Here is a 12,500-nt window from a genome sequence, read left to right as displayed (position 1 = left end):
GCGTGGATGCTGCGTTGTTTGTTATTTCAGGCTAAATATTTAGCTCAGGCGTTCCATTTCCTGGTTTTGTCCACGCGGCTGCAGAGAGAGGGTCGGGAGAGCCAATCCGGTCATACATTGAGTTCAGTGGTCCAATCCGGTCATACTGTACATTGAGTTCAGTGGTCCAATCCAGTCTCACAGATTTAAGGAACACATCTTTGTGCCTCTCGCTGATACTAAAGTCCAACTGTACTAGTAGATACGGGAGAAAGAGTTCCTATGTATGGGCAACTGCACTAGATACAGGAGAAAGAGTTAATGTATGGGCAACATGGTCACTCGCCAATTGTGAGTGAGTTATCAAACAGTAACAACACAAGATGGTGATGGTGGATGGTGTTGCATGGAGATCTCATCCTATGGGATTAATAATCTAATCACAGCGATCAATGATGACGCACTCTAATCCCTCTCACTGCACACTTTAGCTGACATGAAAAGAGAGTGTTATAGGGCTAGCATTACCTGTCTAGCGCTACCTGGCTAGCATTACCTGTCTAGCTCTACCTGGCTAGCAATACCTGGCTAGTGATACTACTTGTCTAGCGCTAGCTGGTTAGCAATACCTGGCTAGCATTACCTGTCTAGCGCTACCTATCTAGCGCTACCTGGCTAGCATGTTCATGGGGATGACGGCATGGTCATGTACTGGGGGCTATTTGCACTTGCTTAGCATGTAACGAATGCGGGGGAAAGGTGAGAACTGGAGCAGTAATCACATGATCCAATAATATCCAGTCGTGTCACTGTCTTAGTGGTAAATCCCACTGTCTCAAACCCATGCTGGCAGACCTTTGGCAGCATCCCTGGATGGGTCCATGGTTACCCATGAATTTTCTTGACTCTTGAATATCCCCTTGGGGATCAATAAAGTAATCCTCATAATCCCCCCCCCCCCCCCCCACACACACACACACACACACACAGAGACATTTCTCTCTCCTGTCAGTCTCAACTGTCGTATTTGCATAAAGGCAGGAGACCCCACACACGTACATTTAAAAAGGCAAACCTCTCTTTTCCACACAGGAATCTGCCCACCATCATGACGTGGGTGGAGTCCCAGAAGCCAGGTGTGGACGGAGTGAACATCATCACCTCAGACTTTGTGGAGCTGACGGACTTCGCCAGCACCGTGATCAAGCTCAACGACCTGCTGCTCGATGGCCGAGCCGTCAGGTGACCTCTACAGGTGACCAGTAGTCACATGACCCCTGCCGACTGTCATGACTCGCTGCACAGGAGCCGAGGGTCACTTCCTGTCACCAATCCGAGACGCTGCTGATCATCAGGGGACACCGTGATTGGACGAAACCCTGAGAGAGCGGAGATGTGGCGGTCAGCAGAGGGCTACGTCGTCCATCTGAAACGGGCGACAGCACGAGACTGTAACCTACTCACCAGCTTTGCCTGAGCCCTCACCACAGCACTGGAGCACTTAGGGCACGAGCTTAACCCTCCTGAGCCCTCACCACACTGGAGCACTTAGGGCACGAGCTTAACCCTCCTGAGCCCTCACCACAGCACTGGAGAGCGTTAGGGCACGAGCTTAACCCTCCTGAGCCCTCACCACAGCACTGGAGAGCGTTAGGGCACGAGCTTAACCCTCCATGGACCAACTCACTTAACCCTCCATGGACCAACTCACTTAACCCTCCATGGACCAACTCACTTAACCCTCCATGGACCAACTCACTTAACCCTCCATGGACTAACTCACTAGCACGAGCTTAACCCTCCATGAACCAACTCACTTAACCCTCCATGGACTAACTCACTAGTTCATTAGTCCTGGAGCCTAGGAGGAGTGTGTGTTTACGCTGTTGTTCTTGCAGTGTCTCCTGCACTAACGCCTAAAACTTAGGGCTGTAGAGGGTTTCACTTGTTCAGTCTCGGAGCTCATATTCTGGACTGCTGTGGTAGCAGGATGGTAGTGAATCTTATGGCAGATGCCGATAATACAATTGCAAGAAACAATTGCAAGAAATGCAAAATCTCTCTCTCACACACACACAAACACACACACACACACACACACAAGCAGAGAGCAGAGGGCACTACAAACTTAGTTGTATTATTTTTAATTGCTATTTATTGTTGTTTTTAAACATGTGTTTTAGTATCTGATATTAAAATCACATTGTTGTTCAGCTGTGTGTGATGAGCTCAGTGGGGTCCTATCAACAAGAGCGTCCTGTGGCACACATTGGTATCTGCTGAATGTCCTGTGGCACACATTGGTATCTGCTGAACGTCCTGTGGCACACATTGGTATCTGCTGAACCATGTTGGATCTTGGTTTACACCTTGTGCTTACGATGCTGCTACCAGCTGACTCAAATGGTTCTCCAGACACTCTCTCTCCCTGGTCATAAGCACTTTGGAGGTGTGCGGTGTGGTGTGGTGTGGTGTGTGGTGCGGTGCGGGGTGGTGTGGTGTAGAAGGTATTCACAATCCCACAGAGTGCAGCCAGGATCCAACAGCACAGTATAGTACAGTATATAGTGACAGATCTGTGGCATGCTGCTCTGTGTTTGTGCTGGAAAGTCATTTGCATCCTTGTGGTCAGTAATACGAGTTATGAAAGTACAGTCATTTCCTGTGTATTAGCCGCATTGTGTATAAGCCACAGGACAGTGTTTTATGCAAGTTAAAAGAAACAAAAACATATTAACACCATATTAACTGCCCCTGTGCATTAACCTCATAGCTGAAAAAATGATGCAAAATCAATGTTTAAGCTGCAGGTAATAGTTGGGAAATAACGCTGTATTGGTGTTTGAGTTTCCCTCATGTGATTGGCTGGTGTGGCTATAGTCCTCATGTGATTGGCTGGTGTGGCTATAGTCCTCATGTGATTGGCTGCTGTGGCTATAGTCCTCATGTGGTTGGCTGCTGTGGCTACAGTAGTCCTCTTCCTCTCATGTCCACTGCGGCTTGGTTGTCACCTGTAAGGACAATAATGGGAACTCCTTTGAACTCCTTCTTGCTGATCACAATCAGGTATTGGGACAAAGTGTTTACAGGAAGTGTTCCATAAACGCCCCTTGAGCAAGCCAGCAGCAACAATGACACGCAAGCAGAGTACAGGAAGAGACCTTGAGGAGAACCTGAGGCGGGTGCAGTCCGCCCGCCCACCCGCCCGTCCACCCGCCCACAACCTCTCTGGCTCCGCACTCTACACAGGCTCAGGGTGACCAAGGAGTCCCACGCATGGACTGAGCCGTGAGTCCCATGAGAGCCACACTAACATGCATCAAGGCAAGCTGTCGCATAACATGAGCATTAAGGAAGAATGCTCCTCCAGTGAAGAGCCACATCTAAACCCTGGACTGCTTTCAATCCATTTGGCTGATTATTTCCACATTCCTGTAGAATACTGCATGGAATACGCGGAGTTCGAGTGCTCCTATAAAGAGTTTAAACATAGAGTGTGTCCAAGATGGAGAAGTAGTCCAAATATTGTCCCTTCACCCATAATAGCCCAGTAGTGAGTTTGCCTCATATGTACTCGACTGTTTCTGTTCGGCACAGAGTTGGTGTGTGTTGTCCTTGGATTGCCTCTCGGAGTGCTGCTATCCAAAAACCACACTGGCAGAGCTGCACCAAAGGCTGTGTTCCCTTGTGCAAGATACAGACTGCAGAGAGAGAGAGTGTGTGTGTGTGTGTGTGTGTGTGTGTGTGTGTGTGTGTGTGTGTGTGTGCGGGTGTGTGTGTGTGTGTGTGTGTGTGTGTGTGTGTGTGTGTGTGTGTGTGTGTGTGTGTGCGTGTGTGTGTGTGTGTGTGTGTGTGTGCGTGCGTGCGTGTGTGCGTGTGTGCGTGAGTGAGAGTGAGAGAAAGGGCAAGTTCATTCCTTTCTGTTTCGTCACCCTCCTCGCTCCTCGTGGGTCTCTGCAGGGCCGTGATGGTAAAAGAATGTGATGTGATGTTGACGCTGTTCCTGGACCAGAGAGGCACTACGTTATATAAGGGACGCTAATTGCACTGTAATTACACACACCACACCATGGGCTTGTGGGCTTGGACGCTTGTACAGGACCGAGTCAGACGTCTCCCTTTCCTCCGTTTGTTTGTCTTACTCGTTTCTTTCTCTCTCTCTCTCAGTTTCTTCTTCCTCCTCCTCTCCTACTTTTTTTCCTCCTCCTTCTCTCTCTGGCTGTGTGCTGATTCCAGTAGGTGCTCCTGGTCTCCAAGGAGATCTCCGGCTCCATGGGTCAGCAGCGGCCGGCCATCTGCACCTCCAGACGCGCGCTCCCCTGGCTCCGCTGCGCTCTGTTTGTCCAGCAGATCACCGGCGCAGTAAAGGGTAATGAGCTGACCGCTCCGTGCGTTCACCGGCGCAGTAAAGGGTAATGAGCTGACCGCTCCGTGCGTTCACCGGCGCAGTAAAGGGTAAAGAGCTGACCGCTCTGTGCGTTCTGTCCACAAAGACGTCACGCCACAGACGAGGGGACAGCTGGGGCCAGGTGGTCACATCTCCCCGACCCGCAGGAACCGGCCGCATGTCCCCGACCCGCAGGAACCGGCCGCAGGCAGAGACGAGAGACACTGTAGCTGGTGATGGTGCTGTTAGGCGTGCATGAGTGACCGCGGGGGGGGGGGGGGGGGGCAGGTCCTGCACCACGCCACGCTTGGTAGGTAAACAGACAAGAAGCGGACGCAATGACTCGCCGTGATTTAGATGTTTGTTGACTCTGACTCAGTGTTTGGTCAGTGAAGTGACCGTCTTATGATGGAGAAACTGAGGATGCAAAGTGCAATCTGATTGGCTGACGTCTTACAGTACGTTCAGTGTGTCTGTGATGGTGGTAAACAAGGTCTTGCATGTTCACTTGATGAATGACGTGCTCACTGTCTCCAGAGCTATTATTTCAGCATTCCAAACAATTCACCTCAGTTCACTGATCAGAATGAGATGAAGCCATCACCATCTTCCTTACTGATATTTGAAATGTACGTATGATTTACAGATTATAAACATTTCAGAAAACATGCGTTTTGAGCCCTTTCTCTCATAGTATTTTCACTCACATTTGATCTCTCTTCTCTTCGTGGCCTAAAGGGATCGTGGCCAAACCGCACCTTCATGACAACAATGATGTGTTAAATACGTTTTTAAATGAGAAGCATATGAGTATGATCCGTCTACGTTACACATGCCATCGTTGTGTAATGTCCCAAAAAAGTGTTCTTTTCAATTTTCCCACAGTGTCATTTCTTTTGGTTAGGAGACCAGACCACACACATTCTGCACAATACGCCAATCCAGTGGAACAGTATCTGCACAAATTCTTGGTCTTCGACTAGTTTTCTTTCACTTGAATTGCAGGCAAAGTCTGTGGAAGGCCACCAGCCATTCTGGTGGGGTGTTGCAGGAGCCAAAAAAGAAAGTGTGGACAGACCTACTGTTTGATCTGCCTTTATCTAGGCCAGCAATGTCTTGTCCTGCGACTCTATCTTAGCAGCCATTGTGGAGTAAGGCCTTATGGGGAATTGTTTTGAGAGGAAAGGGACACAGGTCTCACTCAGCGCTAGTGTTGTAAAAAAATACTTTTTTCCCCTCCCATGGTGATCAACAATCAAAGAAAAACATCTGATGTCACTCTGGTGTTTCCTGTGAGCCCCTCCTGTTCTGAATGATTTTAGTCGTATGTCTTTGGGTCCACAAGCCAGTAAGTTCATGTTTAAATTTAACTTGGGAAGTTTAAATCCTCTAAAGATCTGAAAACAAATGTTGATCCTTATACGAGTTAAATAACTTTCATAGTGCCTATTGTATTGCCCAAAACTATGTTTACTAAAATGATCTGCAGCCCTATCATATTACAGTGACGGTAAGTGGTTACAGTGTTCCAGGGAAAGGCCCTAAATGTGACAATTGCGGTCCAAAAGGGGAGAGCATTTCCCTCAAGTTTCCACACCGGTGTTTGTCCCGAGGGGAAGCAAGCGTGTAATCAACAGTGGTCACCACGACCAGCACATAAAGAATCAACTGAAATCACATGTGCCCATTCACGATGGTTTCTGAACACCATTTAGTGAAAAGGGGAATAATTTAACCACAGTGTCAATGTTGTTAACACCTCCGCATTACCTTTATTTAATTTTAGCCTCTCTGTCAGCATCGTTCGGTTGAACTCTCCGCTCTCACTGCGCAGGCGGCAAGTCGTTCCCAAGTCCCCTTCCAGCTGTTGCGCATTCTTCTCTGCAGATCACCGCTGGTGCTGGGACAGGGCTGAGCCTCTGGTCCTCAAGAGGTGGAAAGAGTTAATGAATCTGTGCAGTAATTTGCTCTTTTACCGGGACTGAGTTAGATTCATAATAACAAGCTCTACAGGACGTATTCAACGTTGGAATACTTCAAGAGTTTCAAGACTGAAGTTCGGAAACTTCACTGAACACCTCGGAAAGTGGTTCTGACGTTGTATGTGAACATGACAGACTTCTTATCTGTAATGGTAAGAAATAATAACATTAACGAGCCTGCAGATGTGAATGTGAACATCTGTGCTTATTTGTTTAGATGTTAAACGTTTTCTTTAGATGAAAACGATGTTTTCATATTGCGTATAAGTAAATATAAGTGGGTCACATCCGAATTTGCTTTCTTAGTTTTTTTCTTCGTTGTCGTTTGTTTAATGTGCATCGGCTTAAGGACCATTATCCCTTATTCAATAAGCGTACGTGCTTTTCTAGAAGAAACAAAGACTGCATTGTTTGTATTATTGGAAACGCCGCATGCCAATATAGCCCAGACCGAGTGCTACCTGCAAGCCCTTGCACGACCGAGGCTGCTGTGTTGTGTCTGTTGGGCACGTCACGTGCGCTGCCGTGCAATCGGCCCGGATAGGTGTCTTATCTCAGATGGAGAGAAAGGATAGCCTACTTTTGGGAATATCTTGGAGACAAATAAGGACATAACGTTTTTAGTTTTACATAGCAGTTGTGTTCTTCATCCTCTGTAACTTTGTGATATTCAGGAGCTGGAATGGATTTCCAAAGACGTTATGTAGAAAGTGACCCATTATTTTTGCTTGATTTGATTGCTACTTTCTTACAAAGAGGTGCAATAAAGTCCAAAAAAGGTATTAGGCCTATAGCAGAGAGATAAGCATATGCAACCTTTATGTCTTCATACCAAATTGAACATGAACATTAAATACGGCAGGAACACACAGTATAGGGTACACACCAGCTCCAGTGATCATCTAGTTCCCATGTGCAGCATTTTGTTTTCCTTCTCCCTGCTGTCATAAAATATGTGCATATGGTATTCCCGTCTCCATGGCTTACCTAATGTAATGTACATTTTATATTATGCAATATATGGCTGCATTTACACACAGCTGTTAAAATAGCCCACATCCTCTAAATTGTTTACATTGGACTGGAGATCTGCTTATTTAACCAATTGGTTGTGGGGTTTAAAAAATCATTCAGAACAATAGCAGGTGCAAGCACAAAAATAAAACAGCAGACATTATGGAAAACTTCACCACTGGACAAAAAACTCTATGTACTGGGCTAGTTATATTTCCTTTCTGCAGGAAAAGACAACGCTGAAAAAACTCCTAACCACTCTTTGTTTGGAACAGAAGGTTTCATACTGGCTTTGGTGGGCGAAAGTGGCCTCCCGGGCCAAGGACGGTGAACAGAAAGGGGTTTGTCTTCACCAAAGGTCCTGAGCTGGCTGAGAAAAAGTGTGTGTGTCTTTGGGAGGGACGGGGGCAGGGTCACCCCTCATAAATGTGTGGCGTGTAGAAAGGGATCCCATGTTAACCAGGGCGCCGCGACAACAATAAGGTCATTGTCACATGTGACAGGCTGGTCTGGCACAGTGATTGGGGAGATGGTGGTGGTGTGTGTGTGTGTGTGTGGGCGGGCGGGGGGGTTGTAGAGAGATAGCATCACACTGTGTAGGGTGGACTCATCCGTGGGGATCCTCTCGCTCCAGAAGAGCCCCCCCCGTCACTGCATTATCATTCAGACTAGACAGGCCATACATTCCAAGCAAACTCAAACAAGATGTGAGCTTTCACTAATAAATAAACTTAGAAATGAAACATAGCTTCATAAATGATCATGAGCAGAAGAACTTATGTTTAATCAATTAATTAATTAATTAATCAAACTCTGCCAACTGTATGTACTACATTCCTTGGTCTTTTTTGAAGGTTATTGTCAGAGTCGAGCCAGAAGAATCAAAACCCATGAGGTGAAGTGAAATTGGTGATAAGCGAGTCACAGGCGATCTCCGCTCTTTATAGTCTGCTCAGCCTTTGGCACCTTTTGAAGACACCTCGGCGTGTCGCTCCAGCCGTCTGTAGTGGGGACGTGATGGGCCTAATCAAGAATGCGCTGTTTCAACAGCTGTCCCTTTGATGGCTCCATCTGCTCCACAGCTGGGGCCGTTTCCTTTGGAAGGCCCTCCGCTCCGCGCCGAGTGCATCTGTCTGTAGACATGGCAGCGCCGCGCGGCCGCATCAGATGTGGCGTGACTGTGAACAACCCTAAAGAGCCTGAAGAGCAGAGCTGAGCTGAGCTGAGCAGCACATGGGGCTGTGTGTGTTGTCTTGTTCCAATAAAGAACCAAATCACACACACACAGCGGCAGCACTGGGACAGATCTGTGTTTACATCTGCACTTAGGAGCTTTTTTTAATTTACGCACTGTATTACAAACCTTACACACGCATCTGATGTGGCTGCAGGCGTTCAGACATGTCTGACTCGCTGTGGTTTCCCCCCCATTGAGAGATTCTTAGATTCTTAATTGTTAAGGTTTACTTGCCAGAGCAATAAGAGAGAGAGAGGGATGAAGAGAGACAGAGAGAGAGAGAGAAAGAGAGAGAGAAGGAGGGGTGAAGAGAGAACATCATCTGTATAATGGACCCCGAGGACCTCCATGACTCCTGAGGAACCAGATCCTCCCTGGAGGCTGATAGACATCGAGCTGCGGGGTCAGGAATGTGGCTCGCAGCAGCCTTCGTATCCCACGGCGACATACCTGAGTACACCTCCAAAGCCAGAGCTGATGCCAAGACCTGCTGGGACACGTCTCGCACACACACACACACACACACACACACACACACACACACACCCTACACACACGTCTCCTCCACCTGGGGAGAGGGCCAGGCCAGGCCAGGCCAGCGGGGGGGGGGGGGGGGGGGGGGGTCGTGTATGGAGGTCGTGTGTGTAGGGTGTGTGTGGGGGGGAGTTAGGTATTTATGCGCGCCTGAATTTCAACCTGAACTTGTGAGGAGCCATTGACCCACTTTCTGTTTCCCATAATTGCAGCGGTCCTCTAGCAGCGGTCCTGAAGCTCACGCTCAGGTCAAAACCCAAGCGTTGTTTACACATACGTTTTCAACGACGGCCCACGCCATGAAGCTGCGTTAGGGAAATGTGTGTTTGTTGAGAGCGTAGTAATCAGACGTGGTGTGTAGTGTGTGACAAAAGGAGGTTAATCTGGCTGATTAAAGTGACCAGGCTGACGCCACGGCAGTGTGCAACAGGACACCAGGGTGTTTGGAAAACAGCGATCTCACAGACAGGAAGTGGCTTTTGAATCCAAGGAAATGGCTGGACTGAGGACTGCGAGAGGTGGGAGGGTGTGTGTGTGTGTGTGTGTGTTGCCTGTGAGCTGTCTCTTCCCGTCCACACCAGCCAATAAGCTCACAGGTCAGCAGCAAGACTCCGTGGCGTCATGTGAATGGCGTCCTGAGTCCTTAATCAGCTCTGACCAGCGCTGAGATGCTCCGTCTGCACGCCTCGCTGATTGGCAGGGTTGCCCGGGTGACCAGATCTGGCGGGAGATCTGACCGCATGTGTCATTCGGCGGCTGATCTCTCCATCCACAACTGACCCACTGCTTTAGCACTCTCTCACTCCCCCCTGCCCCCCCCCCCCATCTCACTCCTTTAGCACTCTCATTCCCCCTGACCCCCCCCCCCCCATCTCACTCCTTTAACTGTCCTCTGTTAGGCCACTGCTCTATTTTCCGTTACAGTCCTACATTTGTTCCCACGGTCTCACCTCTGGTTTGGCACCTTTCTAACAAATCCTGACATGACCATTTGAGAGCAGTGTGTCTGGTGAATGTGCAATAAACACTTGGCCACTTATGTTGCACAAATGTTTCTCACTAAAATTGTTGTTGTGTATCTTGTTCTTTACATTTTTTAGTTAAAGATGTAATAAAATGTTTTATCTAAATCTTGCAAGCTACTGTAACTGTAAGAATTACCTCACAAATTCATGGAAGCTAACTAGTTAGTAAGCTATGAGTGGAAGCTAACTAGTTAGGAAGCTAATGGAAGCTAAGTAGCTAGAAATGTGTTAACTGGTTGAATATTGTGAGGCAAAAGCTGCTTTACATGCTTCCTCCTTCTGTATGTCGCCACATAGTGTGGAGAAGATCATTTCATGGATCCTAATATGGTGGGAGAATTATTTGTTTTTCAACCTCAAATCCTGAGTAGGCCTACTTCCCCTCATGCCCATCCCTGTTGTGTGAGCAATATGCCTCTTTGTATTTAAATGACTCTAACTTGGACATTCCAGCTAGGGCTGTAGTCAGGCCAAGAGATATGGCCCTTCCTGGTAGACCTCTAGCTTCCTGCTTAGACTTGCTCAGAGTCAATATATCCTAAAGAGAGCAGGTTTCCTGACATTACCTCGCTGTTCTGCACTCAAGTATGGAGAATCCTACGAGTTCATAACTTCTCTGTTGGCCGTAGAGAAATGGCAAATCTTCAACTGTAAATCAGATCTTTCTTTTGGGAGTTTTTGGGAAGTTGTGCTTTCTTCCTGGCCAGAGTAGTCCTAAGCTTCCCTGAGAAAGGATCCAGTAAAGTTGTAGGTGATGACAGATGGCTTTTAGGGAAAAAAGAACAATTGATGTCGCACAATCATTCACAATCAGATGTGGCACAATCATTCACTGTGTTTATAAATACACACATCGTTTTATTTCATTCAGTTCAGTTCTGTTGAACTGTACAGTACAGTGCTGAGCTACAGAGGTATTCAGTGAAATTGCAGGACAGCAGAGGTCCATGTCTTCGACTGCGATTTACGAGAGGGGAAAGTCATGTTGGATCCTCAGCCCAAGGAGACGTACGCGCGTGTGTGTGTGTGTGTGTGTGTGTGTGTGTGTGTGTGTGTGTGTGTGTGTGTGTGTGTGTGTGTGTGTGTGTGTGTGTGTGTGTGTGTGTGTGTGTGTGTGATTTACAAGAGGGGAAAGTCATGTTGGATCCTCAGCCCAAGGAGGTGTGTGTGTGTGTGTGTGTTGGATCCTCTGCCCAAGGAGACGTGTGTGTGTGTGTGTGTGTGTGTGTGTGTGTGTGTGTGTGTGTTGGATCCTCAGCCCAAGGAGATGTACGTGTGTGTGTGTGTGTGTGTGTGTGTGTGTGTTGGATCCTCAGCCCAAGGCCACAACTCACACAGATGTAACAGTATGGTTGCCCAGCGTTCGCCTCCCTTCTCCATGGCAACCGCTGGCTACGGAGTGCTCGGACCAAAGAAGGGGCCGTCCATCTCCGCCACCCCTCGACTGGCATGACATGCCAAACACGGCCTCGTGGGAAACTTCAGGCCCGGAACATTCTTATCCAGTCCTCCCACCCTCCTGATTCGTTTCAAAAAGTGTCTTCCCCCCCCCCCTCCTCCCTCCTCCTTTCTTCTGCATTTTGGAACACTTTCACACACTCACACGCTGGCATTCCACCCCGTATCAGCTCAGATGTGGTGGGGAGTTGGCGTTTCTGCACGGATTGACGTCTGACGAGGCCCCCCCCCCCCCCCCCCAACACGCACACACACACACCCCGACACCCCCCCTGGGTCTCCCTTGTCTGTCTGTGTTTGAAAGAACCACATGTGCTTATAGTGGGTCAGTGAGTCACTTGAAAGTCATTTAGCGCAATTATTCATTCCCCATTTAGATGGGACAAGACTCTGCTAATGGTGTGGATCTGACTGGTCATGACTGGGAGAGAGTGTGTGTGTGTGTGTGTGTGTGTGTGTGTGTGTGGCTGGTCATGGCTTGTGTCAGCGCTAATCTGCCTGGAGGGAATAGTGATTGAAGGAGACGATATCAGCCATCTGCAGTCACACATGAACACAACGCTCACACAGGACTGGAGCAGCTGGGATACGTGTGTGTGTGTGTGTGTGTGTGTGTGTGTGTGTGTGTGATTATGTGCGTCTGTGTGTCTGTGTTTATGTGAATGTCTATATACGTGTGCATGTGTGTCTCTGTGTGAGTTTGTGTGGGTGTCTGTCTATATATATATGTGTGTGTGTGAGTGTGTGTGAACATAATCCTGTTTTAGTGCTCGTCTCTGTTATGCCCTGCGTGTCTAAATAGCCCTTTCCTCTGCAGGACATAGAGGCCGACTCAGAGGACAGACTCCAGCCAGAGTCGGACCAGCCGGACCCGTCCAGTCCAC

At 48.2% G+C, this 12,500-nt stretch overlaps 2 protein-coding genes across 2 annotated transcripts in view; both read left to right on the top strand.

Annotated features, from left to right (window-relative positions):
• Nucleotides 1–1,503, top strand: part of plcxd2 (phosphatidylinositol-specific phospholipase C, X domain containing 2) — an 11,008-nt gene extending 9,505 nt beyond the window's left edge. The window contains exon 4 of the mRNA XM_062521570.1: nucleotides 1,072–1,503. Coding sequence (XP_062377554.1) covers nucleotides 1,072–1,225 — 154 coding nt within the window. The 3' untranslated portion in view covers nucleotides 1,226–1,503. The remainder of the gene's footprint in view (nucleotides 1–1,071) is intronic.
• Nucleotides 1,504–6,271: 4,768 nt separating this feature from the next.
• phldb2b (pleckstrin homology-like domain, family B, member 2b) overlaps nucleotides 6,272–12,500 on the top strand; it is a gene marked incomplete in the record, with an annotated part of 51,250 nt that continues 45,021 nt past the window's right edge. Inside the window, 2 exon segments of the mRNA XM_062521857.1 lie at nucleotides 6,272–6,500; nucleotides 12,434–12,500. The exon segment at nucleotides 12,434–12,500 is cut by the window's right edge and continues 2 nt beyond it. Coding sequence (XP_062377841.1) covers nucleotides 6,477–6,500; nucleotides 12,434–12,500 — 91 coding nt within the window.

This window comes from Sardina pilchardus, chromosome 19, assembly GCF_963854185.1.
Source record: "Sardina pilchardus chromosome 19, fSarPil1.1, whole genome shotgun sequence".
In the NCBI taxonomy this organism is placed as follows: domain Eukaryota; kingdom Metazoa; phylum Chordata; class Actinopteri; order Clupeiformes; family Clupeidae; genus Sardina; species Sardina pilchardus.
The sequence above is the reverse complement of the archived record's forward strand: the minus strand, read 5'-3'. Positions and strand labels throughout refer to the sequence as shown.